General features: G+C 47.7%; 1 protein-coding gene across 6 annotated transcripts in view; it reads left to right on the top strand.

Annotated features, from left to right (window-relative positions):
• SMOX (spermine oxidase) overlaps positions 1-19,234 on the top strand; it is a 49,608-nt gene extending 30,374 nt beyond the window's left edge. Inside the window, exons 4-10 of one of the 6 annotated variants that reach the window (XR_013554572.2) lie at positions 3,705-3,878; positions 4,041-4,800; positions 5,359-5,519; positions 7,391-7,480; positions 7,931-8,734; positions 15,517-15,788; positions 18,448-19,234. Coding sequence is in view for 4 of the 6 variants with exons in the window: in XM_060613106.3 (XP_060469089.1) it covers positions 3,705-3,878; positions 4,041-4,800; positions 5,359-5,519; positions 7,391-7,480; positions 7,931-8,068 (1,323 nt within the window). In the remaining 2 variants the exon portion in view is untranslated. Of the gene's footprint in view, positions 1-3,704; positions 3,879-4,040; positions 4,801-5,358; positions 5,520-7,390; positions 7,481-7,930; positions 8,735-15,516; positions 15,789-18,447 lie in introns of those variants that run through there. The other 5 variants (XR_013554573.1, XM_060613106.3, XM_060613129.3 and 2 more) reach the window with 5 other exon arrangements.
• The last annotated feature ends 7,684 nt before the right edge of the window (positions 19,235-26,918 follow it).

The following is a 26,918-nucleotide window of genomic DNA, read 5'->3' as shown; positions in this document are numbered from 1 at the left end:
TTTATGTATATAATACTATACCAAAACACGATAATTTTTTCCTTCTATTAAGATATTATTTTAATTTATATTCTAATAATATTTTAGAATTTTATGTATACAATACTATACCAAAAAATGAGAATTTTTTCTTTCTTTCTAATCCTCACACCAGCATTGTGCAGTAGAACTTTCTGCAATAATGGAGATGTTTTAGACCTGCACTGTCCAGTAGGGTAATTGCTAGCTACATGTGACTTTTGAGCTCTTGAAATGTAGCTAGTAAAACTGAGGAGCTAATTAACTTAATTTTAAATTGCCACAAATGTCTAGTGGCTACTGTATTGGACAGCACAGCCTAAGACCACTTATTTCTTTTCTTGCTATATTGCACTGGATAGCATCTCCAGTACAGTGTTGGATAGAAGTGGCAATGACATGCATCCTTGTCTTGTTCAGGTTTTTAAAAAACTGTTCATGGAGGTGCCTGGGTGGCTCAGTCGGTTAAGCATCCGACTTTCCCTCAGGTCATGGTCTCACGGTTTATGAGTTCAAGCCCCATATTGGGTAAGCTTGAGCCCTGCCACAGGTGAGCTTGAGCCTTGCCTCAGGATTCTCTCTCTCTCTCTCTCTCTCTGCCCCTCACTCACTTGTGTACTCTCTATCTCTCTCAAAAAAAAAAAATGTTCATATTTTTAGTATCTTTCAGTGGTGCTGCGAACTGCACTTAACACGCAAGGTAGCATGTAGGTCTTGCCTTCTGATTGCTTGTCATTTGTAGTATAACGACCCTTCACTCCGGGTCAGTAAGTTGGCCAAAAAGCACCTATTGTACATCTTCTGGCTCTTGGGTATGGAAAAGGAGAAGTGACTCTTGCTTTGGGGATGGTCCTTGTTCAGTGGAGGGCAGGCATGCTGTGACTTATATGTGTACACCCACAAGGTATGTTATATGCAATCCCATGGTACTGTATGTTCTTACTCATGTGCTAGGAGACTGAATTGTTAGCAAGCGGATAAGAACTAGTATTCTTCAAAGTAGACCTTCCTGGTCTACTGGGAATTAGTCACGTCCTGAAATCCAGGTTATTGTGAGTGCTTTCAGCATGGATGCCTCTTGAGAATGACTTTTCAGGGTCCATGACTTACTTATTCTCTTATATAAACTTAAAAGTAGATCATCATCAGTTTCCGCTTGTGGGTTTGACTTTTGAAACGAAGAGTGTGACTTGTGGAGAGTAGCATGGATAAAATGGGTTATCAGTCTGAGGGGTGATGCTTCGGGTTGGCAGGAGAAGGTGTTAACCCTGAGGAAAGTGATCTATTTATTTGTGTGTGGTTCCTAACCAAAGCTGGAGGCCATTCTGAAGAGATATGCTCTAAGCATATGAAGCCCTGCCGGAGGGTGACTTCACAATAAATCTTCAGCCTCCCTCCAGAGGTGACTTCGAAGGGCTACTCATTTCAGTCTGTTACATTTGTTAACAAATAAGTGAATTCGTGCACTCGTGTCATATAGAGCTTAGTCCCTAGAGCAAGACTACCTTGATTCAAATATTAGTTCTACTAATTAGCTGTGTAGCCTTGAGCAAGTTGTTGGGGGCTCTCTGAGTCTTAACTTTCCTCACCTGTAAAACAGACATAGTTAAACCCACTTCAGAATGTCACGGGGATTAAATGAGATCCTGATGGAAAAGTGCTCAATGAGAATTGGGGTGAATATTATTAACTGTTTACAGGCCTGTGCCATTTCCCTTGGTCACATTGGGAAGATGTAATTTAATCCAGGACAGAAGACTGTACCCATAGGACAACCCCATGTGCAGGTCAGGCTGTCCCAGTTGGTGGTGGACACAAAGAATCGTGTTTAGGTGGACTAAATGTATCTGTCCTCAGCTGTACATTCCGGCCTTTGGTCGACATAAGCTAAAGACTGGCTACCATGTTGCTTATCACTCAAGGAAGAAAACCCAGGGAGGAGGAGGCACACTGAAAGCCTGACTCCTTGGCAGTGGTACTGGGTGAGGAATTTGCTGAGGACTCCGGTTAAGGCCAAACGCCCAGCATCGTGTGACTGTAGGGAGGAAAAGTGAACAAGTTAACTCATCTTCTTCTTTAGACTGTGTACTACAGAGACATGTTTAATTCATGTTTCTATCTCATGTGGAGGCTTTTCCCCGAGTGGAATGGTAGGGGATGGGTAATGTCACCTTCCTTTCTCTACCCTGCAGCCTCAGGGCCTCTACCAGGGCTGGATTATTTACAGGGCAGACATGATTCCCGTGAACGTGTGCTGACCGAATTCAGACTCGCTTTAGGAAGGGAACCACACCACTAATTGGCACCGGCCATAGATGTTTGGCTAAGGAGCCCACCTGTTGCCAGTGTCCTGGGAGGGAGAGGGCGTGTGCTCATGCTCACAGCCCTTCAGTGATGCCAGGGTCCAGAGTCCTTGACGTGACTCTTAGTCATTCATGCCCCACCCCTGACTGCCTTTCCAAAATCATATCTTGTAACTTTCTCTTTCCTCGCTGCCCTCTTCAGCAAGACTGAGTCGCTTACATTCTCTCTCCCCGCCCTCATTTTTGAGTATGCTGTTCCTTCTTCCTGAAATACTTTTCCTCTGTCTCTCACTGCCAACTGTCCAAGGTCATCTGCGTTGATCTCAAAACCTGAGGGTTATTTCCTGTCACAGCGCATCCTGTAGAAACAGCCCAGTTATGAGATCTCCCCAGTTTGAGTGAAGGCAGGGGCTCAGGGCTGTGTCCGTCTTCCTCACTGTTACAATCTGTGTTTGGCACGGCCCCGTAAAAGTTTGTTGAGTGAATGTTGGGACTCAGACCTTGCCCTCTGGGGATGCCATGACTGGCCCAGGACTGGCTTAGTTTCTTCAGGGAGATCTGCCCAGTGTTTGGTGGGAGTTACGTGCCTGGCAGGCACGGGACATAATAGGACCCTGCTCTAAGGGACTGTTTGTTGCTTTCTGTTGATAAGGTATGGTTTGGAGTTCTTGCCAAAATATGCCTGTGAAATGTATTTTCATTCCTTGGGACCCTGGAGCCTCCCTCCCCACCACATGCCCTGCCCCAACATGGTCATCTTGCTTAAATATGTCTGGGTTCTGCAGTAAAGGGGCACTTTGTGTGGACCTGCGCAGGGCCAGGGAGGGGCTCCCGGGAGGTCAGGTTTCAAGGCTCCTCCTGCTCCCTCTCCCCCAAACACTGACCAGGCAGCAGTTCCAGACTGCCCTCCTGGGAGAGGGTGAAGCAGATACGCTTGGGCAGGAGTGGCAGGGAGAGGGTTTGGGCATTTGGTTCTTGGAAAAGTGAAAGGTGTGCAGACCCAGGTTCTGCAGTGGGTGGTCTGCTAGGGCACGTAGCGCCCTTGAGGGGGTGGTTCCTTTGTTTTCAGCAAGGGCCCTGCAGAAGAGCCTCCAGGGCTCCATCCCTCCTTCGTAGACCCACGGGGCCTTAGATGGTGATCTGGAAGCAAGTAAGCTGGCTGGCTGTCCAGGACAGCTTGCCAGCCCTGAACCTTGGCCCTGTTGGTGTAGCCTGAGCGCAGCACGGAGTGCCACACTGATTCACCAAGGATGAGGAGCCATGAGCTCAGCATATCCGGGAGCATCGGGAACGTGGGGACTTTTGAGCTGGGGTCCTTTGGTCTGAGATGGAGGGAGGTGCGAAGAGAGGTGTGTTTTCAGTCTCCTGGGGTTTCTCTGGCAGGTCTATAACTTGACCCAGGAGTTCTTCCGGCATGGTAAACCAGTCAATGCTGAGAGTCAGAACAGCGTGGGGGTGTTCACCCGGGAGGAGGTGCGCAACCGCATCAGGGATGACCCTGACGACCCTGAGGCCACCAAGTGCCTGAAACTCGCCATGATCCAGCAGTACCTGAAGGTATCCATGTCCTCTCAGAACTTTGTTGAATACAGATGCCAGAGGGAAGAAGACGGATCCTGGGGCATCTGGGTCCGAGGAGGGCGGGGCTGCTCTGAGGTCCCGTTCTGACCCCTGCCTGGCCCTGGTGGTCACCCGGCTCCTCTCTGGCTCTTCCCGCAGGTGGAGAGCTGTGAGAGTAGCTCGCACAGCATGGACGATGTGTCCCTGAGTGCCTTTGGGGAGTGGACCGAGATCCCCGGGGCCCACCATATCATCCCTTCGGGCTTCATTCGGGTTGTGGAGCTGCTGGCCGAGGGCATCCCCGCCCACGTCATCCAGCTGGGGAAACCCGTCCGTTGTGTGCACTGGGACCAGGCCTCGGCCCGCCCCCGGGGCCCTGAGATTGAGCCCCGGGGCGAGGGTGACCACAACCTTGACGCTGGGGAGGGCGGCCAGGGGGGAGAGGAGCCCCGGGGGGATGGGCGGGATGAGGACGAGCAGTGGCCGGTGCTGGTGGAGTGTGAGGACTGCGAGGTGATCCCGGCGGACCACGTGATCGTGACCGTGTCGCTGGGCGTGCTCAAGAGGCAGTACACCAGCTTCTTCCGGCCGGGCCTGCCCACCGAGAAGGTGGCCGCCATCCACCGCCTGGGCATCGGCACCACCGACAAGATCTTTCTGGAATTCGAGGAGCCCTTCTGGGGCCCCGAGTGCAACAGCATACAGTTTGTGTGGGAGGATGAGGCGGAGAGCGGCACCCTCACCTACCCGCCGGAGCTCTGGTACCGCAAGATCTGCGGCTTCGATGTCCTCTACCCGCCCGAGCGCTACGGCCACGTGCTGAGCGGCTGGATCTGCGGCGAGGAGGCCCTCGTCATGGAGAAGTGCGACGACGAGGCGGTGGCCGAGATCTGCACGGAGATGCTGCGGCAGTTCACAGGTGTGTCCCCGCGCCGCCGCCCCCTCCCGGTCCTTTGCCACCCTCTGCATCTTCTGCGCCTGCGGTGGCTCTTCCGCATCCCCAGATGGTGCAGCTGAGGGGCGTGCCCACTGGGAGAGCACCCCTCCCCCCCCTCCGCACGCGCTTTGGAACTTGAAACCCTGAAAACCGTGGGTGCTGTGTTTCTTCTAAGGGCTGATGGTAAAAACTCAGGTATCACTCCCAAACCTCCGGTCGCCCATTTCCTACCCATACTGCCCCGCTGTGAGATGCATTTGTGTGTCACTGTCAGATCCTTTGAGTTGAACATTTTTCATATAGGAAATCGAGGGACCCAGAGAGATGAGCTGTTTTGCTGGGCGGTCCGCAGGGAGGCACTGAAGGGCCAACAGCTAGAGCCCCCAGCCTCTCCACCCCTCTTCCTGCGTCCCCCTGCCTGCTGGCGGGGGCTGGCCTTGCAGCCAGGGAGGTGGAGTGCCAGTTGTCCGCTCAGGGGTGTCCTCTGTGTGCAGCCATTTATCATCTTCCTTCCCCTCGGCTCTTGCGACTTCCCAACAGGGAACCCCAACATTCCAAAACCTCGGCGAATCCTGCGCTCGGCCTGGGGCAGCAACCCCTACTTCCGAGGCTCCTATTCGTACACGCAGGTGGGATCTAGTGGGGCAGATGTGGAGAAGCTGGCCAAGCCCCTGCCATACACCGAGAGCTCCAAGTTGGCGGTGAGCGGGGTGCAGGGTGAGGAGGTCCTGGGGGGTGGCGGGGGGCGGGGGCAGGGGTTTTGTGTGTGGGTTTGGTTGGGGGGGGGGGGAGGGGGAGGGTGGTGTTCCGCCGAGGAGTGACGACAAGCTGAGGCAGACGGTGTAGCTCCTGTGATGAAGGAGATGATGAAGGAGAAAGCAAGGTCACGTGCACTTCACATCTGGAAGAAAAAATGGAATCAAACAGATATTAAAAGCTTTCTTGAGGTTGTAAAAGCTGAGCCATTTCATGTTATGCTCTAGCCATTTGCTACATTTAGTTGAAATTAATTATGATTTAAATGAATAGATTTAAAGATTTAGCTCCTTGGTTGCACTGGCCACATTTCAAGTTTGATAGCCACGTGAGGCTAGTGGCTGTTGGATTGTGTAGCTATAGAGCATTTCTAGCACCATGGAAAGTTCTGTTGGACAGCGCTGATTCAGTAGAAGTAAGTTTCCCCAATATGTTTTATTTACTTTTCCCCCCTAATATGTTTCAGAAAATAAAGTTGAGAGTACTGTCCCTCCCCTAAATTATATCAACTATATAATAAATAATAGAGAAAAATAATAAATCTGAGGAAAAAAATTGTATATATTTCTGTTTTTATAAAGCGGACTTCAAGTTTCCCCCATCAAGCAGACACGTACAAAAAAAAAAAAATGTTAAAACCCAGCAGAATTATATTTAAAACAATTCTTTGGTGTAATTGGTGAAGAAGATTTCCAGCGTGTGTTGGGCATGCCTGGTTGTGCTCAGCAGGAGAGAGGAAAAGGCCCTTAGATGCTACGCCATCCTCCTGAAAAGCATACCTTCTCTTGTCACCTTCATCAAGTTAGGACTAGTGCATCCAGCAAAAAGCAAAACAACATGAAAGTAACTGGGGCCTAAAGCAGACAGAGTTTGCTTCTATCACACAGAGACACAAAGGGAGATCCAGAGGTAGGTATCAGGACCCAGTACCATTGGCACCTGGCTCCGTCTTCAAGGCCACTTTGTGGTTCTAGAGGGCTGTGAGGCTGCCACTCTCAGGGCAGACAAGGCAAAAGAGAGGAACCCCTGGGGCTGAGTCAGTGCTTCTAAACCACAGTGCACTTGAAACTGATTGGCCAGAACTTAGTCACATGCCTGTAGCAGCTGCTAAAGAGGTTGGGATGCGTCATTTTTATTCTGGATGGCAATGTATCCAGTTAAAAATCAGGGCTTTGTTACCGAGGAGAAAGAGCAGAATGGATGTGGGAGTAGGCAGCTCGCCTACTTCTGCCACGATAAGCCTCCCCCCACCCCTCTGCGGCTTAACGACCTCTGTGGGCTCCTTGTTGGTGGGTTAAAGCTTGCACTTCTCAGAGTGAGTGGTCTGCGGACCAGCAGCATCAGCATCATGTGGGATTGTGTTAGAAATGCAGACTCTCAGTGCACCCCAGACCTGTTGAATTAAAACCTACATTTTACCGGGATCCCCAGTTGGTGCCTTTGCACATTCAGTTTGAGACGCAGTGGGATAGAGTCCAAACTTAAGTTTGGAATGCAAGCACTTGTAGTTTGCCTGGACCCTACCTACACAGCTTGCTTTCTCGAGGTGGAGCCCCGGCTGTACCAAAATTCTCACTGTCCCTTGCTTTGGTGCATTTTTGCCCTCATTTTTCCTTCTTCTTGAAATGTCTTTTGCCTGTTTGTTTACCTAGCATCTTCTGAGAAGCAGCCCAAAGGTCCTGTCCTCTGGGAAGCTTTGTGCAATCCCCCTTACAGGGGGCCTCTTTTCTGGGCTCTCAGCACCTTGCCCAAACACCCATCAAGTCACACATGACGCCGTTTAGTAATTGGGTTTCGTGTCTGGCTTCCCCACCAGCAAGGAAGCTCCTCAAAGCAGCAGCCCGGTCACCTTTTATCTTCCAAGTGCTCAGAACAGTCCCTGGACCCTAATAGGGGCTCCATAAAGGTTTGTTAAATTACCGCCTAACTTTATTGAGTGCTTATGTTCTTCCAGGTTCTAAGTGCTTTAGATACATTATTTCAATTAATCCCTACAACCACCATCAGAAGTAGGTGGTATAAACCCATTTTGCAGATGAGAAAATCAAGCCTTAGGAAGGTTAAACCATTTGCCCTGAGTTCACTAGTAAGAGGCACAATGAGCCTCTGAGACTGCAGATCTGGGACTCCTAGCAGCCTCAGAGCAGAAAGAACTGAGACCTGGATGTCTGGGGAAGAAGCAGGGGAAGGTGGCCAGGTGGGATGGGCAACTCCTCATCCCGTGGAAGCAGCGATACCTGCATCTCAGGTGCCTGCTCTCTGACTTGTAGTATGGATGGGGGGGTTCCTGGGGCAGACAGGTAGCCTCCTAGCCTTTCTTGCTCTTCCCCCCTCACTTCCCCATCCCCTGGCCCAGCCCATGCAGGTGCTGTTCTCGGGTGAGGCCACTCACCGCAAGTACTACTCCACCACCCATGGTGCTCTGCTCTCTGGCCAGCGCGAGGCTGCCCGTCTCATCGAGATGTACCAGGACCTCTTCCAGCAGGGGACCTGAGGGCCCTCTTCACTCCTGAGCGTGTTCCTTAAAGAGCCACTAACTCGTGACTGCCAGCCCTGCCCTTTGCTGCCGTGTGCTCCTAATTTCCTAATCCACTGTAGAATGGATTTGTACCTTTCGTAGAGCTAGACACCCTGACTGGCTTCAGATCTGGTCCTGTAGCTTTTCCTTTTCTCTGTGCCGGGTGGTGACCAGGGTGGGGCCCGTTGATTTACCTCTGTGCTCTGACCTCTGACCTCTGACCTCCCTGTGCCTCCCCTCCCCTCCTGCCTTGTTATTGTAAGTGCCTTCAATACTTTGCAATTTGGGATAATAAAAGAGGCTTGCCCTTCCCGTACCCCTCAGCTCGTCTCTTCCATTTACCTCAGCCTCTTATGTGTGTGTCTGTAGTTTTTGTTAGCATATCCTCTTTGAATGAGGGGATGGTGGGAGGGCTGTGGCCTGGCTGTGCCCCCAGAAGGTAGGGTGCCTGCCTTACTGGAAGGGGTCTCCCCTCACCTCAATCTGTTTGTGGTTGTTTGCCTTGCTGCCGGCGAGACCCCTCAGGGATAAGGGCTCCTCACTACTCAGCTCAGCTCCTTCAGGATGGGCCTGTGTCTGCCCACCGGCCCTTTGCTGGACTACTCAGAGCCCTACTGGGTGGCATGGCCACATGGAGCGAAGGTGAGTTCCATGGGAGGGGACATCTGTTGTGGCTCCATGCCAACCTCAGATGCATTAATTATCAGTCAGTGTCACCTGGCTGTGGGGCCCTAGGTCTGACCTTTGGGGTGGCTGCTGTTGACTTCTGGGAAGGTGGATAGGGTGGCCACTTTTTTTTGGTGATATACCTAAGTATTTCTCACCTGCTGTATTCCAAGGGCCTATCACTTACGGGGGGCGGGGGGGTGGGGCGAGTAGTCTTTTCTGCTATTTTTTTACACACACATTGCATATACATACAGTCACTTGCACACGTGTGCACACACGCATACACTCACCTGTGTGCACATACAGTACATCCACACATCCACACACCTACATAAACTCACTCCCACACAGATACAGCACCCCACACCCTTACAGCTACACACAACTACGTTGACATACACATGCACAGAACCTTAAAGAACAGTTAGTCATTTTATTACTACAGATTTGACTCCAGATTGCTAATGATGGAGTTTGAATTGTATAGACTTGGGGGGTTTGGGTGGTGGAGGAAATTGTGAAAATCCAGGTTCGGCACCCCGCCCCCCGCCCCGGCCTAACTCTGTGTGCACTTAGGTTGGGCTCCCTTCTCACAGGTTGAAGACACTGCCCCTAACAGGACTCTACATCCTGTCCCCTGTTTCCTTGGGTTATGATGGAGATGTCTAACACGTAGACACGCCTACACACATGCCTACCTGCACCTCCCGACACACCCTCCCTGCATGCACACCCGCCATGCCCACACAGCTAACAGGTGTCCTTGCTTCACCAAGGTTGGTCCCCCCTGGAGTTTAGGTCAGGGGTTCATAATCGCCTGCCACATAGCTTAAAAGATTGTAACTGTATAAAAATTATAGGAGGAGCTAAAGATGTGGTTCAAGCTCAAAGTCATGAAAGGATCTGTGGAGACCCCTCCCTCCACACCTGCCCCCAGTACCACTGTTGCTCCCCACACCCCATGTGATTAGTGCCTTGTGTGTCCATTTCTAGATATGTCAATATGAAGATGGGCCCTGCTCTCTCCTTTTTACACAAAAGTGACCAAGTATTCATCCTGTCCTGCACTTTGCTTGTTTTAGTCAACATAATGTATCTTGGAGATCATTCCATAACAACACTTAAACAGACCATGTAAATTTGGACCTTGCTTTGGTCCAGGGGTGTATCTCCCTCCTGGCCCAGAGTTGCTTTGCAAGAAGCATCCTCTGTTAACTTGGCCTTGGGAGGCAGTGATCCAGTGTGCACCCTCCCCGTGTCCTGGATTTTCCCCACTAACTGTGGTGGGATGAGTAGAAGTGGCCTGTCACATAAGTATGGGGGAAGAAAGTAATAGGTCGATTCTGAGGCTCACTGGCAGGGGAATTTTAAAGGACTCTATGAGGGTCAGAGCGCTATAAATGTTTATTCTATGATTGCACGCTGGGGAGCTTCAGGTGACAGCTGAAGGGAGGGAGGGAGGGAATAGTCACTTAGAGCCAGGCAAGGTGCTAGTTGTTAATGCTGGGTGCACAGGTCTCTTAATTTGATATGGATGCCAACTCAGGCTGGGGAGGGCAGTTTATCCCTGTGGGGAGACAAGTCTTACAAGAGTTAAGTAATGGCACCCAAGGTCATGGAGGTCTGACTCCACATTGCAGGCTCATTCTATTTATTGAACCATGTAAAGAAGAGGCTGGTGCCACCAAAAAAAAAAAAAAAAAAAAAAAAGGAAAAGGAAAGAAACCTGAGGCCATTGCTGGAGAGAGTGGAAATGGGCAAACCACACTGGGAAACTCTGTGGCAGATTCTACTAAAACTGGCATGTGCCCACCCAAGGGATAAGAATGCATATGCCCATCAAACTTATGTACCAGAATGTTCATAGTGACATAGTTTGTAATAGCTAAAAACTGGAAGCGGCTAGATGTCCATCCATAGTAAAGCAGGCGAACCGTATTACCAACATACAATGGAATACTACGTACCAATAGAAAAACACAAGTTGATATTTGCAACATTGATTAATTTCAAAGACATTATGTTGAGTGAAAGTAGCCAGTCACAAGGCTATATGCTGTGTGGTTTTTTTCTGGGAAGTTGAGGAACCTATAAAACTATCGTGTTAGATATGAGGGGACAGAGCAGTGCCTGGGAGGGAGTAAGGGGTGCTTTCTGGTTACAGAACTATTCCATATTTTGACCTGGGTGGTGGTTGCATGGGTGTATACGTTCGTAAAAATGCACTGGGTTACACACTGAAGGTTTATGAACTTTTCTGTGTGTGTGATATAACTCAATTTATGACGTTTAAAAAAGAGTCTGAGGACATCCTTCCCTCCACCCTTCCATCCAAAAATATACGGTTGTGTTGACCCAACAAATTTCCTCTTGCAAGAGGGATGACATCCTGAAAGCAGATAAAGGGAGGAAGGACCTACTTATGTCCCTCTGGCTGCCTGGTGATAAGGACTGGCCTTGTGTTTACTAGTATGTCACCATTTATCAGACTTCTTGCCTATGTCCCCGCATCTAGGCACCTGCAGCCATGTGAGGGAGGTGGGGACTGTTTCACAGCAGGGGAAATTGAGGTTCCCAGGACAGTGTGGGATTGTGCAAGGCCATGCAGCTTGCAGGGGATGCCATCTGAGGGGGAAGGGAACAGCCCTGGGGGAAAGGTGGGGACAGGCATGGGAGCGGTGGCCCTGGAGAGTTTGCCAGAGCCTTCCAGGGTGCTGCCTCCCTATCAAACAATCATTTAATGTGGGTAGCATTTATGATTGGCAGCTTCAAAAACAGATTTGAGGCAGGGGTGCCTGGGAGGTTCAGTCGGTTAAGCGTCCGACTTCAGCTCAGGTCATGATCTCATGGTTCACGAGTTCGAGTGCCGCATCGGGTTCTGCGCTGACAGCTCAGAGCCTGGAGCCTGCTTTGAATTTTGTGTCTCTGCATGTCTCTGCCCCTCCCCAGCTCATAATCTGTGTCTCTCAAAAATAAATAAAACATTAAATACACATATTTGAGGCAGATAAATGCAAGGGCCATTCAGAAGCAAGACAGATTAGATGTACCAGGAACACGGGATGAATTCCTTGCTGTGACTAAGTCTCTGAAGCAGCCTTGGCCTTGATTGAAACTCAGAGGACTCTATCAGGGGCGGCAAATGTGGCATGCTCGGGCCAACACCCACGTCAACACCTGCTGTACATTTCCTGTCACCTAGAGAAGGTCACTTGAGAGGAAATTTCTTTCTGGCCATAGGATTCTAGTAGGATAGTTGCATGGTGTTTTGTGCTGTGGGCATCAGTGACCTCATTAGCAAGGCTTTCAGTTGTGGCCATGTGGAAGCCTCAGAATTGTTTCTTCAAGGGGCCTGGGGTACTTGGCAAGTACCGTGCCTCTCCACCTTTGCTGCTATGGGACAGGTTAACAGCTCCTACTTCGTGGGAGCCACTTGGAATGTCTGCACAGTGTACAAAGGTAGGAGAGAAGCATCTCTGATTTGAGTTTCCCTGCATTGACTTACTTGGGCCTGTTGAGACGAGCCCAAGGGTAAGCCCAAGGTGCAGAGCGAGGTGGGCTGCTGGTTCAGTTCTAGAGAACCGCCTGCCTAATTAATGGTCTGCCAAACATAATGGTAGAGTTACACGAGGCCGTGTTTTCTCATAATGACTGGCTGTGCCGTTTGTTGAGGCTGCTCTTGATTTGGGCAGGGTAATCTAATCTCAACAGAACGGAAGACTCGTGGCCCTAAGGTGGCATCCAGGACATCTGAGCTGATGGTAGGCATTTAATGTAAGAAAGGAAGGGGTTGCTTCATACTGTTTAACTGGAGATGCGGATACAAAATCCGCTCTCGCCTTTCATGATTTCGGCAGTGGTTGTTGGACGCTGATTTTGCAGGTGTGTTCAAAACCTGGCTTTCTGTTAGGGGATGCAAAATGTCAGGCATGTTTTATTTCAATGAGCTCAGTATTTGAGCAATTTTGAGGCAACCCTCTTAGATTTCCCTTGTCTGTTCTCCCCTTCAACCCCCGAACCCCCCTGTCTCCTCACTGTCAACAGACAACAATGTCTCCCAAAGTGTCCTTCTTCACAGGCTCACTAGAAGCCATTGGAGGCAACTTCCTCCGCAGGTCTACAAATAGCTAATCTAAACACCCGTCCTTATAGGGACCACCCCTATCCCCCCCCTCACTCCCCCATCCCTGACCCCAAAGGAAGTATGTGACCCTCCACTTGTGCATCTCATGTTCCAAACTCAGGGACCTTGCCTCACCTTTTCCTCTCCCCCTTCTCTCTACTCCATCCTTCCAATCCACATTTCAAGATGCTCTTGTCTTTCCAGCACCCTCTCCTCTTTCTACCACCTTCCCTTGCCTTCCTTTCATGCCAGTGTTTCTACACTTGCTCTCTGCATTCTCACTATCCTTACCCTAGCAGTTGGTGGTGGGGATCCTTAGGTTGCAGAGAGAGAGAGAGACAGAAAGACACACACACACACACACACACACACACACACACACACACACACACACACGGGAAGGGCTGGGTTGGCTCCCCTTCTCACTAAGGCTAGCAGAGGCAGGGAGGATCCCTGCTGACTCCAGGGTCTCTGGAAGTGAGGACGACCTCATCGTTTGAAACCTGTCCTTTGGCGCCATCTGCTGGCCATATAGGACTACAGCCCTCTTGGCTGCAGGGAGAACGTGTGTGCCCTGGATTCTCTGTGGTCTTTTCTGAATTCAACAACAAAGAGACCTCCCAACAAATCACAGAAAATACCTTTAATTTATGTTGAGTAAGTGGGTAAAATAACATTGTAACTTATTCTGGAGTATCGTTTATTTTTCATTCTTAACAGTAAAAAGGGACCTTGTTGGCCCTGAGATGAGATTTTTTTTTCTCTCCTCCCTCCCTCTCTCCCTCCCTCCCTCCCTCCCGCCTTCCATACCCTCCCGTTCTCTTCCGTTTCTCTACCAGACTTTTAGTGCTTTCCTTTTGTATGCCAGCCTCAAACAAGATTTAATTATGCTTTGATAAATACATTCACTAAGTAGATGAGTGAACGAATGAATAAAAAACGTGACTTATTTGGTTTCCCAAACAAAGTTGGACGGTATGATTTAAACTGTTTTAAATGTATTGAGTTTGTTTTATGGTCCAGCATATGGGCTCTCTTGGTACATGACTTATGGGCTTGAGAAGGATGTGTTTTCTGCTATTGTTGAATGAAGTGTTCTGTGGATGTTGATGATATCCTGTTGGTTGATGGTATTCTTGGTTTCTTCTATATCCTTGCTGATTTTCTATATAATTCTAGCAATTGTTGAGAGAATAGTGTTAAAGGGTCTAATTAGAATTTTGTATTTATGTATCCTTTTCGTTCTATCAGGGTTTTTTCTTTTGTGGTATCAGTAGACTATTTTAGAACAGTTTCAGATGTAGGAAGAAGTAAATATATAGAGTCCCCTCCCCCAACCATCTCCCCTATTATTCACATTTTTTCATGAATATTGTATGCTTGTTACAACTCAAAGAACCAATGATGGTACATTATTATTAACAAAAGTCTATAGTTGATTCAGATTTCCTTAGTTTTTACCTAATGCCCTTTTTCTGTTCCAGAATTCCACCCAGGATACTAGGTTATATTTAGTTGTCATGTTTCCTTAGGTTCCTCTTGGTTGTGACATTTTCTCAGACTCTCCTTGTTTTTGATGATCTTACCAATTTTGAGGAATGCAGCCAGGTATATTGTACGATTACCTCTCTACTGGAATTTTTCTGATGTTTTTCTCATGACTGGACTGGGGTTATAGGTTTTGGGGAGGAAAACCACAGAAGTCAAGTGCCATTCTGTGTCATCGTGTCAAGTATAGGTACCATCAACATGACTTAGGACTGTTGATATGAGCCTTGCTCACTGGTTGAGGTTGTGTTTGTCAGGTTTCCGCACCGGGAAGTTAGTCTTTTCCTCCTTTCCATGCTCTACTCTTTGGAAAGAAGTCACTTTGTGCAGCCGCAAGTAAGGAGTGATGCTCCCCTTCTTTAGAGTATCTACCTTAATTTATTTGGGATTCTTCTGCCCAGGAGCATTGTGTCTCCCCCCATCCCAATCCTTTATTAATTTATTCAGTTATTTTTATGTATCAGAATGGATTCATGGGTATTTATTTTATACTTTGGATTGTCCAATACTACTTAATCTTGTTATTATATTGTTCCAGCTTTGATCACTGGGAAATCTTTCAGTGGACTCCTATGTCCCTTGGACATACCCCCATCAATGTGTGTGTGGCTTGTTTTTGTTTTTTTTCTTTTTTGGAGTACTTCTTTACTTTCTGGCACTACAAGATATTCTAGGCTCATCCTGTGACATCCTGCCCTAGTCATAGAAGTAGACATTTCTGTACGGAATCCTAGCCCTTTTGATAGGGCGCCTGGGTGGCTCAGTCGATTAAGCATCCAACTTCGGCTCAGGTCATGATCTTCACGGTTTGTGAGTTAGAGCCCTGCGTGGGGCTGTGTGTTGACAATGCAGAACCTGCCTGGAATTCTCTCTCTCCCTCCCTCTCTGCCCTCCCCCCACCCTCAAGATTAATAAACTTAAAAAAAAGAAAAAAAGAAACCAAGGTTTGGGCATTAGGTGTGCTTGTGCCACGGAGGTATCATTGCTTCTAGGCCCTCTCGGCTGACAGAGCTGTGTGTATACTAACCTATGTATCTACACATCTGTGAGTATTTTTTAATGTACCTATCCGTATCTGTGTTAGGTGTGAGTTCTTACTGATGTCTTCATCACCACATGGATCATTCTAGCCTCCTCCCATCCCTTTCATTCTGAAGGACATTTTCACTGGATGTACGATTCTGATGGGCAGCTTCTTCAGTACTTAAATGTTGTGCCTTTCTTCTGGCCTCCATGATTCTGATGAGAAATCCGCTGTCTTTACAATTGTGTCTCCCTATAAGAAGGTGTCATTTCTCCCTTGCTTGTCTCAAGATTTTCTCCCAGGTTGCCAAAGCTTTAAGACTCAGCATCCAGGTAATCCCCTTTAATGAGCTTTCTGGTGATTTTACTGTCTTATCCATAACTCCCTGCCCCTTCTAGAAGTAAATTTCTGTCTTCTGAATTCCCAGGGCACTTCAGTTTGATTTTTTACTGTCATCATCGTACCTGCCTTGTTTGCCAATAATGCGATTATGTGTCTTAGGTGGTTCGCAGTGACTGCCTCTTCATATCCCCATAGCATCCAAGTATTTAACAAGGCTACAAAAAAGTTTATTACATGGATGAAGGTAATAATATAATTGATATAAAATTCTCAGATTTATTAAAATTTATTTATTATTTATTTTGAGAGAGAAAGCACAAGTGGAGGAGGAGCAGAGAGGAGAGTGAGAGTGAGAGAGAGAAAATCCCAAGCAGGCTCTGCACTGTCAGCGTGGAACGCAATGTGGGGCTTGAACTCATGAACCGTGAGGTCATGACCTGAGCTGAAGTCAGATGTTTAACCAACTGAGCCACCCAGGCACCCCCGAAAATTCTCAGATTTTTAAACATTAGTTTTTAGTGACACAAGTACTTGTGAAAATATTCTCCTAAAAATAAAGGAACTTTACAGATAAAGCTGGAGTTTCCTGTGATCATTTCCTGAATTCTGATCCCCCATCTTAAGAATTTGGTGTTTGTCCTACCAAAATATAAAAATACATTTCTACATACGTAATATGTGAATGAAAATTATATAGTGTTTTGTATGTATATGTATTTTTAGATAAATGGAATCACCCTGTACGTATTCTCTTTCTTTTTTTTTTTTTAAGTTTATCTTAATGTTTATTTATTTTTGAGAGGGAGAGTCAGAGCACGAGTGGGGGAGGGGCAGAGAAAGAGGGGGACACAGAATCCGAAGCAGACTCCAGGCTCCGAGCTGTCAGCACAGAGCCTGACACGGGGCTTGAACTCATGAATGGTGAGATCATGATCTGAGCGAAAGAAAGTTGGATGCTTAACCCACCGAGCCACCCGGTGCCCCCATATTCTCTTTCAATTAGCTTTTTGTTCACACAACAAAAAGAGAACTCTCTGTTGAAATTATGTATCTCATATATTCCTTGTAACTGATACATAACATTTCATTGTATGACCATGCTTCACTTAAGTATCCGCTTTGCCAAGGATGGACGTTTTCTTGTTTCTAGTTATTTGTTATTATAAACAATGCCGTAATAACCATAGACAGTGCCTCTGTGTGCACCGTGTAAAGGTCCCTGGATCATAGGGTGTAAGTATTTTCAGTTTTGGAAGACACTGCCAAATTACCCTGAAAAGCGGTTTGCCAAATTACACTCCCATAGATGGGGTATGTGAGCACTTGTATCTACGCCGTTTTGCCATCACTCAGTGTAATGAAAAATTCGTGTTTGTTTATTTTTTGTCACCAGGTAGGTAAAACCAGGTGTCTCATTTTTGTTTTAATTGCATTTCCCAACTAGTGATATTTTTTCTTGTGATTGTTAGAAATTCTCTCCCCGGCGCCGCCCCCCCCCCCCCCCCCACCCCCCTGTGGGTTGTCTCTCCTATCCCTTAGCCCACAGTTTTGGTAGTTTCTTAGTGATTTGTAGGAGTTAAAAAATATATATATATATTGAGGATTATAGTCTTTTTGTCCATGATATGAATTGCATATATTTTCTTCCAGTCAGCTGCATTGTTTATGGGGTCTCTTGACATATAGAAGCTTTAAATTCAGAAAGAACAAACTTTCATGAATCTTTTCTTTTATGGTTTGTGCTTTCTGTAACCTATTTAAGAATATGCATTTCTATCCCAAGTCATGAAGATAGGATTCTGTGTTTTTTAAAAAGAGTTCTTAAACGTTTATTTTATGTGTTTAGATCTTTAGTGGACTTGTGGTATGAGGCAGGGATTGGCTGCTTATCCCGATTATTTCTTGTTGGGTGGTCCACCTTTTCCCCACTGATATGAAATGCCATCAAATGATTATTTGATTTTTTGTCTTGCTGGGGAATAGGAAGGCTATTCCTGAATATTGGGTTAATACTTGGCTAAATGCAAACTCTTTTATTAGTTTCAATTATTTATCCAGGACTTTTCTCGGGTTTTCTGGGTAGAAGATCATATTACTTGCCAAATTTGATAGTCCTTTTTTTTTTTTTTTTTTTTTTTTTTTTTTTACTGTTGATGTACCTGTTGTGTCTTTTTCTCTTTCCTTATTGTATTAAGTGTGGCTACTGGTACAATGTTGAGTAAAGGAGCGATAAGGGGATCATAGCCTTGTTCCAAACTTTAATGGGAATGCTTCTGCAGTTTCTAAGTATGCTGTTTGCTTTTGGTTTCTGGTGGGTACCTCTTATCAGGTTGAAGAAATCCCCTTCAAGATCTAGTTTGTAACTGTTTTATTATGAGTGAATATTGAATTTTATCAAATGCTTTTTTGGTATCAATTGAGATTATCATAGGGGTTTTCTCCATTTATCTGTTAATGTGTTAATTACATTAATATTTCCAATGTTTTCCTTGTATTTTGGAGACCATCTTCACCTTGGTGTATTAGTCAGCTTAAGCTAAATTCTGCTCTGGTAACAATCCCTAAATCTTAGTGAATTACAACAGATGTTTATTTCTTGCTCATGACATATGAGCCCTAAGGATTGATTTCATGTCTTCTTAATTCTAGGGCCCACGTTGATGGAGCATCTCATGGTAGATGGAAAAGAGAGATACTGGAACATCTTAACATTTCTACTCAGAAGTGGCATATGTTATTTCTATTTACATTTTATTGGTCAAAGCAAATCAGTGGCTGAATTTGCTTGATGTCAGTGAATAGGCATATAATCTTCCTGCAGAAAAGTACCCAGCAGGTTGGGGCAGCAAATGTTTTCATAATTATAATACAATCTATCATACTGGTCATGACATATTATTATTTTAATATGCTGATGGATTTCACGTGCAAATATTTATTTAGGCTTTTGCATCTATGTTCACAAGTGACCTAAGATTTTTTATCTTAGGCTTTCCAGGCTTTTCTTTCTTCCCCTCTTGGGCTTTTAAAATAATTTGGGTAGCTTTGCATCTTTTTACTATATGCATTAGAAAAGTGTGTATAGAATGTTAAATATCTGGTTCCTGGAGGTTTAAAGAACTTACTTGCAAAACTGGTTGCACTTGGTTTTTCTGGAAGTAGAACTTTGATGTTTTAATTTCTTTTATGATCACATTCTGTTAACATTTTCTACTTTTGGGGCGGGATGCAATTTTGGGGATTTATATTTTCTTAGAAAATCAGCCTTTTCATGATGGTTTAAACGTTTACTGCTTTCAGATTGTTCACAGTATTCTCTAGGACTTCAGTTATAGCCCCTTTTTGTTTCAGATTTATTCTTTTTCATTGTGTTTATGTTGACTGGGCTTTTTCGAAGGGTACTGTTTTAAAAGAAGAATTCATTCATGTCTGGGAATATTTGCCTCTTGCCTTTATGCCTGTATGATACCCTATTTGGGTCAGAAAACCACAGTCTCTCTTTATAACTCTTTTCTTCAACACACATGTACAATAGGATCTCATTTGCTTCTCACGGAACATGTGAGCCCCCAGTAACAGACGGAGAAACCTGGGGCTTGGGATGGTGGGGTCCTTGTTCTAGGCCACACGAGTGGGTGTTCCAGTCTGGGCCATTGTTCGTTCAGGCTCAGAGCAAGAACTAGATTGGTGTTGCCACTGTGGTAGATGATGACAAAAGTTCTTCCCTCCTCCCTGTGACCCCATGCTTTGCCATGTGACTTTGTATCTCCTCCCACTAAAGAGGTTACTCTGGGTTGAATTGTGTCCCCCACATTCATATGTTGATGTCCTAACCCAGCCACTTGTGATAGAGTGGAAGATTATTCAGCAAATGTTCAATCACTTCCCTTTCCCTTTGGGAGCAGAGTTTCTTTTCCTGCATAATCACTTTAGGCTTGGCCATCTGACTTGTTTCACCCAGTGGAACGTGAATAGACATGACACGATGTGATATGAGCAGAAGTTTTAAACGTTTGCACAGTTGGGTTTCACTTCTCATGTACTTGCCATTTGTCATGGGAAGAACGTGCCCCTGATAGCTGATGTTTCCTGGAGAATATGGAGAAAAATGGAATAGATCCGTGTCCACAGAAGCCTGGAACCAAACCTAGGACCTGCAGACAGACTCATGAACAAGAAATACAAATGCTTGCTCTTGTAACCTGTGAATTTACGGGTGGTTTGTTTTGCAGCATTACTGTGGCAAAAGCTGACTGATACACCTCTCTCTGGGGAGTCACTCAGCCCAAAGGGGATATTTCTAGGCACTGATGATAGAACAAGCAGTGGGCCCATAGATGGGGGAGCCACCCAGGGTACAAGGGTGGCTCAGTCCCACAAAGGGGCCTGGCAGAAACGGGCCAAGGGATTCAGTTCCCTGGAGGATGCATTTCATGGCTTGACTCTGGCTCAAAGAGTTGGAGGAGACAGAAGCCAATGGGCATTCTTTTAGTTCTGTTCTATCAGACTGAGGAGAGATCTTCTATCCCAAACTACCCAGTTCTCAGCTAATGAGGAAGAACTTTGTTCTAAAAATTCAGAGCTGATGGCTACTCCTCTTCCATCAAATGGAACATCTGAGAAGCTCTGCTGTCCTACTCTGCTCTTAGGTCTCTTTTGACCCCAGAGCCACAAGCCTGGACAGTCCAGTGAGCATGAAGTCTTTGCTGAATTTGCAAATGGTTGACTGATATCCTTACTCTACAGATCTGTTTTGAATTTCTATCCTCTTTTTAGGTCTTTGTTGGTGTTTTAAGGGGAGGGCTCTTAAGGGCTTGACAGGATGCCATCTTAAGTTGGAAATACTGTCCTTATTTAAAAAGTCTTTCCCACATCAACAGTGTGTATGACTTTCAGCAGTAAAGTCAGGAGAAAATTTGTGTACGGATGACCAGAGTCAACCTTATAGAGATAGTGTTGGGGTTGGAAATGCAAACTTGGCACATGCATGTTCCTGTGGATGGCGACAGGGAAAGAAAAGGAACCCGAGAATAGGACTTGAGAATATGCTTAAATATAGAGGGAGACAGATAGAAGAGGGGCAGGAAAAAAACAACTTTCCTGAGTTGTTAGGGACTCCTGACAAGACAGCAGGTCTAGATGGTAGCTTGGGATGTTGAGTGTGGGTGTGGCACGTGGAAATGCCATCTGCAGAATCTCTAGAATCTACCTTTTTTGTCATTCTTCTCCATCCCTGTGGCCACTGGGCCAGTGGCCACAGCACCATCATCTCCTGCCCGGATTATTGCCGTCACCTCTCTCCAATTGGTCTCCTGCTTCGGCTCTGGTCCTTTTGCTTTTTTATCCCAACACAGCAGTCAGAGTGACCGTGTTCACCCAGAGTCCAATGCTGTCTGTCTCCTCTTTCCTCAAGCCCTCCGAAGGCACCACCCGACTCACTTTTCCGCACCTGGAAGGCCGGGGTCCTGCTGTGACTTACACAGCCCTGCACGCTTTGGCACTCATCACCTACTGCGTCTGGCACCCTCAGCCCCTGCTCCCCTCCTTTGCCTGAGATGCTCTGCCTACTCGGCCCTCCTCGCTAACCTTTGAACGCACCAGGTGTCCTCCTCAGTCAGGACTGGTTCACCTGCTGCTCCCTCTGCCTAGAATGCTCTTTCCCAGAGGTCTGCATAGCTCACTCCTTCATCATCTTCAGGCCCTTTCTCAGACATCACCTCCTATCTGAGGACTTCCCTGGGTACTTGATTTAAAAGGGTGATCTCCCCCATCCTCAGTACTTCTTTTCCCTTTCCCTGTTACATTTCCTTGTCACCAGCTATTGTATATTTTATGTTGTTTATTACCCATCACTTCTGTGTCTCCTGAAATGAGGACTCTGTGGAGACAGAAATTTTTTTCTTTTGTACACTGATGTCTCCCCATCTACGGGGCACATAAGTAGGTGCTCAGTAAATATTATCAAATGCATGCATTGTTCAATGACCATTGCCTGGCCATTTGTTATTGGTTGGTGGGTGCTAGCTGGTTGAAATGCATCAGAGGGCATGTGGGCCCCACCTGTGCCGTTCACATCTGAAGCTAGAGGAACACCAACCACCTGATCTATAAGAGGTCCAGGCATTTGGTGCTTGTAGACCCACTAGGACGACCATGAGATGTTCCCTGAGAGCTGGTTTCTGAGGGTTCCAGACTGAAACGTGTCCATGATGGATGAGATTGAAGATAGGTAAAGCGAACTTAAAGGCACAGAGAAAGACAAAAGGCTGGGATCGAGGCATGAGTCGTTTGGATGGGTGGTTGAAGAGGGATGTATCATGGAAACAGGCAGGATGCACAAGGAGGTGAATGTGTGAACTAGGATGCAGCCCTGTGCCTGGTGCACTAAACCAACAGCTCTTTCTATTAACTTCCCTGCTCAGCCTCTGAATGCACTAAGGGACTTTCAGACCACAGTTTGGCTTCCCAACAAGTTCATTTGTCATCACGAGGACACTGGCTTGTAAACATACAGCTATATTTTTCCATTAAAAATGAGCACATTGGTCTTGGGCTTAGGAACTTCATGTCCTAGTGAGTTAGGTTGTCTGTGTCAGCTTATAGGAAGCTGGTAACTGTGGAGCCCTAACTGGATCCATTTTCTAGACCTGTAATACTAAGAACCTGCACCTTGGCTGGGGGCACGTTCATTGAGCAAATAATGTCCCACTGAGCCTTTTGAGACACAGCCAGTGTTGATCCTTCCTAGTAGCTCCCTTTCCTTTTCGCCAGTCTCTTTCCAAATCCTACACATTTGGCCAGTCTGGGAAGATGTCCTCAAGGCTGGGGGCTTCCAGAAAAACCCCTTTCTGTCAGGTTCCTAGAGGGGGAGCTCTTTGCTTATGCTGTTGCAGATTAGATAAGTGGATGCGGGCTTGAAACGTATTGACTGGCATAGATAGTGGGCACTGAGCCTGACTGCTGGATAGTGATTCTTTGCTTCTTCCTGATGCCAGGATTCTAATTTTCTTCAGAATAGCAGTGTGCCCAGTGGGAGGCTGGGATCCTTGTTGCCCTAAAGCAAGGGTTGACAAACTTTTCCTGTAAAGGGCAAGATAGTAAAATTTAGGCTTTGTGAGCCAAGAGGAAACTTCTGTGTAATTTTCTCATCATGACATATTCTTTCAACCACCTTACTACCCCTTCCACTGAAAAATGTAAAACTCATTCTTAGGTTGTGGGCTGTACAAAATCACGTGGTAGGCTGAGTGTGGACCTCCGCTCCCAAGCATCCAACCTATTTTGACTTCATCCGTCTCCCTTGCAGGGTGGTCATAGGACTCAGTTCTGGCCCGTAAGACCCGAGTGGAGGTGTGTTAGGGGAAGGGCTCAGGGAAAGCTTTTTGTTATCTTGATAAAAGCAGACTTTTCTCCTTTTTTCTCTGTCTTGAATAAGAATGTGGATTTTGGAAACATTGGTCATGATCAGGCAACAGAGAGTATGTAAGTCAACACAGCAGAGATTAGAAGGCAGAGGCAGAGCTTGTGTCTGCGATGAACAATGCCAGCAACCACCCACCCTGTAACTTGTCAAGTGAGAAAGATGACGCCCCATGTTTAAGCAGCTGTCCCTCAGCGTCCTCGTTACCTGCAGTTGCATTCTTCACCTTTCCAGCGTGCTAGAGATGTCCATGGCTGTCTGCTCCTGGCCCATCTGGGAATATCACTCCACCCACGGACACTGGCACCTGGACAGCTGTGTTTTATACCACGTGATCTGACCCACTTCTGCCTGCCTGCCCAGCTGATCAGACTTGACCCCAAATTAGCCAATCCATAGGCTGGCCAGTGACCTATGACCTCTGGGGCTTGGCCCAAGAGATGAGTGGGGCCAATCTGGCCCCTCTGAGGACCCTTTCTTTGTTTTCCGGCAGGACAGAAAGAGGCAGACACAACGGTATGGTGAAGTCATGTGAAGGATGAACCCCTGGAGGGAATGCCCATAAATGTCATGGGGGAGGTCCCTGGAATTGCCTCCCATGCATCCCTCCCTCCAGATCCCAGCTCTGAGAGCTCAGGCTGTCATGGCCCCAGTTCTTGGATTTCTTCTGGATTCCAAATGCATCCTGCATTTCCTGCTTAGTTCCTCCCCAGACCAGAGCAATTTGAGAATGTAGGCTGGGGTCCTGTCCAGCATGCCTTTTGTTTCCCTGCTCTTGCCAGGGGGTGGGTGGGGAAGGGAAGAGAGCCAGCCCCAAACTGCAGGAGAGTCCAGAGCAGCCCCTCTGCCCAAAGACCCTGCTTCCAACACCACCTGAGTCCACAGGGCTCCCCAGAGAGCTCTTCTGAGCAGAGGCTGCGGGAGCGGTTTAGCCTTTACCAGCATCTGGTTTTGTGCTTCGCTGGAGCCACAAGAAGAAGAAGAAAAAAAGGAAATTCTTTCCAAGTAGACGGTGAACATGTAAGTCCCTGGGGGTGTAATAGGATGGAAATAGAAACAGGGTCAGGAGGGCACTGAAGAGTCGGGGCTTTGACAGGTCGCGAAGGGAGGGCGACCAAGGTCCCAAACCTTTTGCCAGGACCTGTCAGCGCCTGGAGCAGGAGGCACTAAAGGCTTGGGGTGGGGCTCCAGGTGGAGGGGTGGCGGGTCGGAAGGCACATAGAGCGGGTGTTCCTGCAGAAGTCCAGGCACAGCTGGCTGTCTGGCTGGGGGAGGACACAGGCTCCAGCCTTGTGAGGATGGGCGGAACCAGTAGGGGTGAGACAGTGGTGTTGAGTATTAGGTGGGCAATGGGGCAGTGTCCCAGGGAAGGGTCAGTTGGCCAGCTCCATCAATCCAGGATTTAACGAACACTTACACCCAGCCCTGAGCAGTTCTGGGAACGGCCTTCTCCCCATGCACAAGTACGGATTCTAGCAGTGGGTCTGAAGCCAGGATGACCTTGGTGCAAGCTACCAGGGAGGCTGAGGGATACGTGGGGGTTCGTTTGGGTTAGGGGATCTGGAAAGATCTTGGGAAGAAGGTGGGCAGGCTCAGGGCTTCCAGGAGCTTGTGGCCTCAGCACCAGTGGCCTTGTCATCCCCACATGGAGCTGAGGAGATGACCTTGCAGGAGGCAAGTGGCCTGGTATTTGGGGTGTTTGGGATCCACCCAGGCGGGTGGAGGGTGAACACACATCTGGAGCTATAGACAAACTTGGGAGCCATTTATATACAAGTGGTCACTGAGATCATTTGGAATGGATGAGATCGTGCGGAGAGTTGAGAAGAGGAAGAAGAAAACCTTGGGGGACATATAATGGCAGAGAGAGGCGCCTGCGCAGGAGGCAGAGAGAGAGAGAGAGTGTGTGTGTGGCCAGGGAACCAGAAGAGATCCCAGGGGCGTGGCTTGGGTGCGGAGAAGAACATTTCAGCCACCAGCGTGGACTGTGGCAGACAGAGGGAGGAGGTCGGGGAAATGAGACGTCCCAGGTGACTTGCAAAAGCGGCTCTGGGGGATGCTGGGGACAGAGGTCCCTGAAAGAGTGTGGGAAGCAAGGCAAGATGGGTGGCAAGAGCCCAGCTCAAATGGGGAGGGCGGGCAGACTGGACTGGGGCCCGGAGTGGGAAGCAGGAATGAGACTTTCTAAGGATGGTGGGGGCAAAGGGCTTAGGCAAATGCCAGTGTCTTTGGAGGCTCGTTCTGCCCTGTCCCATCTCACAGGGCCATCCATTTCCCACTCACAAACTCCCTGAAGGCCTCATCCCATTTCTTGAAGATTGTGTAAAGGAACTCTTATTCCCATTCTAATCAGTGCTGAGAGTCTTCCCATTCTCCCAGCCACCTTGACCTTTCCTGGGGGCCTCCCGGAGACGACGGCCTCATTTCTCTATGTACCGAAGAGACAGTATCTCTAATCAGATGTGTCTACTCTGACCCTTTGGCATGTCCTGACACCAAGGTCAGCAACTCAGTGTGTTAGCTGTGGCACAGCCTCTCTGCAGGCTTTGCAGCTCTCCCTGATCTCCTGAAGGCTTGGTATGGGGGTATAGGAAGAAACAGCTGTGTGCAGAGGGCCTCGGTGCCCAGGAGATGGGAGCTGAGACTTGAACATCAGACATGTTTTGCTGATTAGTCATTGTGCCTGGAGAAAGTACTGGGCAGGCTGCCAGCCCCACCTGCCTTCATGCCTAATGGGTTAACCACGACAGGACAGGGAGGACCCCCCAAAATTCCCCTTATGAAGGCTCCCTCCCCAGCGTGCTCCCTTGTCCCCGCTGTTGGCCTCCTGTGGGCTTACCTGCCCTGGCATGTGGGAGCCCATGTTTACCTGCTCAGAGACCCTCCCCTGCCACTGAACCCCTGCCCGGGAGCCCAATGTTCAATTCGTTGACAATGGGGTCTGTCCCTTTGTTGACCCCTGATTTGAGGAATGGCCCCCACCTCGGTGAGAAAAGAGCAAGGACTGTCCCCCAGTGTCCCCAGCTTTAGGGTGGCCAATGTGCCGTAAAGTGGGCCCCCTCTGGGGTCTGCAGCATGTTCCCAGCACCCCCCACCTTAACTGCCCTTCCTGGGCCTTCGGGGGATGCCAGGCCTGAGGGTCTAGACCCTGCTGTAGACCCACAGTATGAAATGTCTGCTCTTGGGCACCAATAATGGCAGTCTTTTTACCTTATAAAATTGGGGTGAGAGGTATAAAATTGTGGTGACCTTTCAAGCACCTTTCAGACTACTTCCTCAGTACAGGATGGAAACTTCTGGCTCAAACTACTGGTCCACATGGGGCCCAGCAACTGGCTCTTCCAGTTTTAGAAAATCCCCACTCCAGACACCCTGGGGTATCACCTAACCAGCTCTCCACGGGACCACAGTCACCACCCCCACTCTGGTTGTATGTATGTGATTGATATTATCCAGCCGAAGACTAGATTACCTGCAGTCTCTTGAGAATGTGACAAGTGCTGGACATTTCACTCAAAGCTAACAAGTATGGTTCCTAGGTAGGTGTTCTTTCACTCATCATGTACACTTGTCTACATGGGCTTGTATATTTTTTCATGTAATGTTTCACCCATTTAACTGATGGCCACCTTCCTCACTGAGGCCCTCAGAGCATCACAGATACATCTGGGGAGACTGACAAAGCGAAAATTTATGCTTA

Source organism: Panthera onca, chromosome A3 (genome assembly GCF_046562875.1).
Source record: "Panthera onca isolate mPanOnc1 chromosome A3, mPanOnc1 haplotype 2, whole genome shotgun sequence".
Classification (NCBI taxonomy): domain Eukaryota; kingdom Metazoa; phylum Chordata; class Mammalia; order Carnivora; family Felidae; genus Panthera; species Panthera onca.
The sequence above is the reverse complement of the archived record's forward strand: the minus strand, read 5'-3'. Positions and strand labels throughout refer to the sequence as shown.